Source organism: Lutzomyia longipalpis, chromosome 3 (genome assembly GCF_024334085.1).
Source record: "Lutzomyia longipalpis isolate SR_M1_2022 chromosome 3, ASM2433408v1".
NCBI lineage: Eukaryota > Metazoa > Arthropoda > Insecta > Diptera > Psychodidae > Lutzomyia > Lutzomyia longipalpis.
The window spans coordinates 551708-558305 of NC_074709.1; the positions used below are offsets into that span (position 1 = coordinate 551708).

At 28.6% G+C, this 6598-nt stretch overlaps 1 protein-coding gene across 7 annotated transcripts in view; it reads left to right on the forward strand.

The window, feature by feature from the left end:
* Nucleotides 1-5108, forward strand: part of LOC129793132 (cyclic nucleotide-gated cation channel alpha-3) — a 100231-nt gene extending 95123 nt beyond the window's left edge. For all 7 annotated transcript variants that reach the window (XM_055832795.1, XM_055832796.1, XM_055832791.1 and 4 more), the window contains one exon: nt 4-5108. In XM_055832795.1, coding sequence (XP_055688770.1) covers nt 4-287 — 284 coding nt within the window. In that variant the 3' untranslated portion in view covers nt 288-5108. The remainder of the gene's footprint in view (nt 1-3) is intronic.
* The last annotated feature ends 1490 nt before the right edge of the window (nt 5109-6598 follow it).

Genomic DNA, 6598 nt, shown 5'->3' on the forward strand with positions numbered 1-6598 from the left:
TAGGGACACAATGTGGGAGTTTGACACACCTTGAATCTTCGGGAGCAACACCCCTTTTGGGTTCACACGAGGTACTCGAGGATGAGATAAAACGCCTCCGGGAGCGTCTTCACACGGTTGAGGCTGAGAATTCAGCGCTCAATTCGAAATTGTCACAACAACAGTGGGACCTAGAGCACCGTTTGGCTGAAATTGAAATGCAAATTTGTGGTGCATCATCTGCATCGAGTATCGATCAGGAGAATGAGGCTGAGGAAATTGAGAGGAATCGCGAGAGTATCATATAACACGGGGGCGCGCTGCCCCAACAAGTTGCAAGGTATGTCACCTGCATGTCTTAATGACACGAAGAAGTTGGACATTGGAGTGGATTTGTTGTGCTGCAAAGGCGAATCTGGCACCATTTTTGTGGTATTTGCGGGGTGCATGATGGTGGCTACTAGCGTGTTTGGGCAGCTCTTTTTCTTAACCCTTAAACCCAAAAATAAAGGAAGAAACTTTGGTGTTGGCTTAGGGAGAACCACACACAGTTTATCCCATATTTGAGATAAAGAAAAATAAGGAAACAAACGTTCATTGTGTACATAGATAAATTCTGTATTTGTTCCAAAATATGGATTATGTGTAAATACCAAAAAAAAGCTATTCAAGTGATGTAGAAATCAAGATGATTGTGTATAAAGAAAATTCTATATTATATAGATTATATTATCGTGATTTCTCCAACAAAGTGGAAACAACTGATTAATGAAAATGAAAACTTTACTTATAATAGAAATTGTAGATAAAAAATATTCTCAATTAAATCAATTTGAAAGATGATTTTCGTGACGAAAAGAAAATTAATTATTAATCTAAATTAGTCAGATTTAATTTTTCGAGAAAAAAAAGTAGATAAAATGTGTATAAAATGAATCTTAATGACATAAAACGGGTAACAAACATTGCATATTAAATATTTCCTCCATTTAGCATCAAACTCAAAGTTTTGCAGTGTAAGAATTTCCTTGGACTTTCCCCCCAAAACTTAAAAATAAAGTATTTCTTCAAAATAAAATCTTAAGGAAAAAAAATGGCCGAAAAAACCGAAAAATAATGAAATTTAATGAAATCCCAAAAGCTTTACGAAGAATCCTCAAACAACAAAAAAAAAGTTAGAGACACCCATGAAGGTTCCATAGAGAAGCGTAAATTGAAAAGGCGAAACAGGAAAAATTGTATATTGCATTGCATATAATATGGTTTCATGAACAAAACATAGTTGAAAAAAGAACCACAATTCATAAATCATTCATTATATTCTTTTCTTTTTATTAAAATACATTTTTTGAACACTATTTTTGCATCGCACATCGCATAAAAAAAACATAAATGCAATTATGTAAATTGCTTGAAGCGCTTGCAGGAGAAAAATCTACGTCATTTCACCATCAGAATTAAGTTTGAAAAGAAAAATAGAAAGAAAATATACCAGACAAATTAAGAAAATCTCAATGAGATTTTTTTACACATAGCATAGAGACACAAAAAGTATGTATAAATGGGAAATAAAAGGGAAAACTAAATGAAAAAAAAATAGAAGAAAAGAAAATTGTCATTAAATTACGCGTTCAAAAGTGAATTCAATGTGATTCAATAGACCGAGTATATAAATGTATCTTGTACATAAAATAGAACCAATTGCCTAAAAAAAAAACAAACATTGTGTTTAGCCATACCGAATGAGAAAGCCAAAAAAGTAAGAAGAAAGTAAATGATGAAAAATTGCCAAAAAGCAGTGTTTTAGAGGATCAGTCACGATTTAGATGAAGTTCCATTAATCAATGTTGCACGAGTTTGTTACGAAATCGTATATATGGAAAGAAAGGACGGTCAACTAAATTACATTTGAGGATGACGGGTCATGAAATTCATTGTTGAGAAGTAATATGTGGAAAAGTTAAATCTGCAGGACCTGCCAGGACATAAAATTTGTTTTACTTTAAACAACATTATTTTATTTTTTCTTATTAAAATCTAGAAAATATTTTTTTCTTAGAAATTTTACTTTTTACCTGATTTTTGACTTGATTTTTGATGTCAAATATAAAAAGATTTGCACCATTGAGTTCAAAAGGAACGATTCTTCTTTTGGTTAAAATATTTTTTTCAACTTCAATGATTTTTTTGTGCTTTGAAAAATTATTTTGTTAAAAAAATCATAGAATCATCTTCTCAATTAATTATTTAATTTTTATCCTTTCATATCTGCACGGCCGAAAGTAGTTCATACATGTTTGGGTATAACAACAAAATCATCTTTATAATCTTCGCTTTGAAATAACCCAAAAAAGTGATTCTAAATAACCTAATGAATAGGAATAGGCGAATACAAAAAAGTGTATGTCAGGGGATTTTAATGAAAATTAGACCAAAATTCCATATTCTATTAACCCTTTAACGACTAAGGAAATTTTTGACTTTTTGACTTAAGAAATTTTTGACTTTTTTTAGATTGAATTTTTCACAGGTAATTATTTTTGTTTATTTTAAATCGGTTGCAATAATTGAAGGATTACATATGTATGTATATCTCGATAGTTCCTTAATAATTTTTAATTGTATTAAGGCGTCTTTAAAGATTCTTACAAAAAATATAAAATTTGAATTTTTTTTTTTGAAAAAAATATCGTATTTATCTTCAAAGAAACCCAAAAAACCCGAAGAACTTTCTTTTTCTTACAAAATTTTACTCACAGAATACTGCGTTGTTCCATTGGTCTTTAAAGGGTTAACGAGTTCAATTCAACTATTGATCTGAACTAATTTATTAATAATGAAAATGGATATTTTGGTTTGCTAAAACATTGCGCGCACCTGACACCTCTCCCACACTGCCATTAATAAATTCCATATTTTTAGGTCGAAAAATTGGTAAATGATAATAGGATATATATATTTCAATTTGCTCGGAGAGAATCGTAATTAAAGTTCGTAAAAAAAATCATACAAATTTTGCTTAAATGTGGTCGCTGCGAGATTAATCTGTGAGAAAAAATTAATAAGGCTACAAATTTGGAGCATTAGCATAGAGATAATTTCGAACAAAAAGAACCCTTTTAGATAAATTGAAACTTTTCCTAGAGAATTTTCAGGAAATATTAATTTTTCCTTTTTATTTAATCACAAGTTTCCAATAATCTCAATGAAAAACAAAAATAAAAAGAGAAAACCTATTTTATTATTTTGCTTTGGCTATTAAAGATCAGTAAGACAAAGGGATAAATTCTCTAGGGATTTCCCGGAGAAACCAAGTAAAGGGGACCAAAAGGTACATAAAATAAATAAATGAAAAAAAAAATATCCAAAAAGTACACAATAGTGAAGTATTAAAAAATTGGACAAATAAATGAAAAGGAACAAGAACGAGGGTATTACATAGAATTTATCTGAATATGTTTAGAAAGTCAATATGGATAGCCCATGTACTTTCAAAATATGTATTGAAAATAAATAATTAATGAAAAGGCGGAGGGAGATGATGTGATTAATAGAATTAAATATTTTTCTTAATATTTATTTATTATAGTAAAATAGTTTTTTTTATGTTTGAAACATTTCCTTTGATGTCTTTGAATGTATATAAAATGTTCGAAAAAGGTATTATTTTCACGAAAACCAAACTGATTTACTTAAAGGAATATTTTTAGAATTTGTTTAGAAAAATAATTAGAAATTGAGTTAAGACTTAATTTCTTTTAGAGTTTTTGAAGACAAAATTTTCTTTTCCATCTTTTCTGCTTTAAAAAGGTATAATTTTTTTTGTTTTTAGTACTTAATGGCTCTCAGCTATTGTGGTCTAAATGTACTAATTTTAGTTGTGATTCTTTTTTAGATCTGTTAAATCTTTTTTAATCTTTTACGTAGAATATCACAAGGAAAAGAAAAAAAAAATAATAATTAATTCATATTCAAATAAAAAAAAGAAATCACATCATTTCTATCCCTTAATAATTCAGCAAAATATACTAAAAAAAATCTCAATTTGAACATTAAAAAAAACTATAAACCATAATTATGTATATTTATTTTTATTTCTCATATACCTACTTATCAATCATTCAAAAAACATTTTAATCTTAATCTATCATTCAAAATAGCCACCAAAAAAAGTCAACAAGATAAATAAAGTTGAAAAAAAGAACTAATAGCATAATAATATAGTGCATCTTCGTTAAAATAAATTTAGATGAATTTTGAAAATATACGAAAAATAGTAAAAGATAGTTCGAAAAAAAATTGATGAAATGGAGGGAAATGTGCGACAATTTAAATTTACAATTTGTAAATTTTTAAGAAAAAAAAAATGAAACAAAACCGTAATTACTAGTCAAGAAAAAAATATCCTTATCAGCAGAAAGCATGGGAGATTTATTTAAAAGAAAAAAAAAAGAAATTCCAAAAAGAAATAATACTGCCAGAAAAAAACAAAGTTTGATAATTAAAATTATTGCATTGAAAGAGATGAAAACTTAAAAGAAAAACTATAATTACATTTGAATTACATATTAGAAATATTTTATGTAAAATAAATAATGTAAAAGTGAAGGCGATAGAGTGGGAAGAGATCTCCAGGTGAAATTTAATTAATCTAATTGCCAAAAATTAAATTTACCTACAAGATGGTTAAATGGTGGGGTGTGTATGTGTTAAAGGGGGATGGAAGTCAGCAAAAAAAATAGAATGCAAAAATATGAATGTGTTGGAAGAATAAATCCCTGTAATTGCCAAGGTGAAAAAAAAAACTTTTTTCATGTACATAGTCATTTTTTGAGAGTAAACTCTTTGACTCTTAGGAAAGAAAAAAATACGCCGGGATGGCTGCTTGCCGGAGAATTAAATCCTCCGGCTGGCATTCATCCCTTTGAAAAAAATAGTGGTGTTATATGCGAAGATATATTTGGAGTGACGAAGAAAATTCATTAAAATGAAGAAAAAAATTTACTTTAAAATCAAGTTAAAACTTACATGATATTTGTTAATATAAACTACGTTTTCAATACCAGAATTTACTGTAATTTCTATGAAATATAAAAAAAAGAAAAAGGCAGACAGTTCATGGTTTTAAACTGAAAATCTTTTATTTTTCCCCATCCAACATCTTCCACGACTTTCATGGAAACTTTCTGACTTTTCTCACCATTTTCCCATGTTTTTGGTCTCCTCTCTCGTCTCAACAGCTAATTGATCGATAATCTCATCGGTCAGAGAAGAAGAAAAAAAAAAGAACAACTAATATGAAAGAAAATCGAGAAACTGACTTCTGCAAAGTCAATTTAATTTAGTATGACGCCAAGAGCAATTATTACGCTTATGGTTGATTCTTTGGTACATTTTTTTTTCAGATCAGTTGCTTCCAAGGGGCCTTTAACTACTGTATTTAAAATACTGAGTAGTCTACGAACAAACAGCGTTAATTTTTGAGCTCAGGGTCTTTTATTTTAAACGAAAAATTTATTTTTTTAACATATTATATACATGAAAATTAACTTTTAGTTGGTTTTTTTTTGAAAAAAAAAAATGAAAAGCCGGGTACATACGACAAGAAATATATTTATGAAATTATATAACAAGTAAAAATTAGTTAACCTCTAGCCTCAAATGTAATAATTCATAAATTCCAAGGATACTTTAAGAAGAAAAACTATAAATTAAACAAATCAGTTATTCACATTTTTTTTTCATTTTTTTTACATACGAAAGTTGCATTTATAAGCCTCTTGATCGAGTTTATTAAATAGCGTGGGCCATCGACAAATTGTCCGCAATAGAGTAAACAACAGGCAAATGAAAAGCGCTGTCAATAACGAAAAAAATAACTCAAGGTTCCGTATTAGTTTGACATAGAAAAAAATTAGAAGGTTTTTTGAGAAGTTTTTAATGAAAATAATCGTAGAAATTCTAAAATCTAAATAAACACAAATGTGTTTATTCTCTCAACCAGAGAAAGTTTTCCAGAAATAATAAAAGAAATAATTTCTTGCCGCATAGTTAAAATTTTTTTTGGCTGGGAAAATATTCTTATCGTCAGAAAAATAAGATATTTCGAACAGTAAGACGGTTCAAAAACTTCGTCTAAAAGAAGAAAAAAATTTCTTTTCCAAAAGCTTACAGAAAGTTTATAAATGGACATAGAAAATAATTTTTACTTTTATTTATTTATTTATTGTTTTATGATCTTAATAGCTCATTTGCAAGCATTGAACCTAATTCAGCGGCCAAGAAACCCTAGAAATCTTTAAATTTTGTACTGAAATTTCAAGATTTCAAGCGAATTTCAATGGGTTTCTTGGTCGCTAAAAGATCTTTAAATTTCAAAATTGACACCAGAAAAATCAAAACCATTCCTTCAATTTTCATCTAAAACAGTTTTGCTTTAAAAAGAGCTGGAACATTTTAAGCGACTCAATGCTATCGTAATGATCCAGTCTGCGTATTCGACTATTCTCAGAAGCGTCGTGGGTCTAATTGGCTTCTTGGAGACACTGCGAAAAAAAAAACCTTTTTAACTTTTGTGTACAATTTTTCTCCTCATCTTTCGCACATTGTTCGGCTCCAC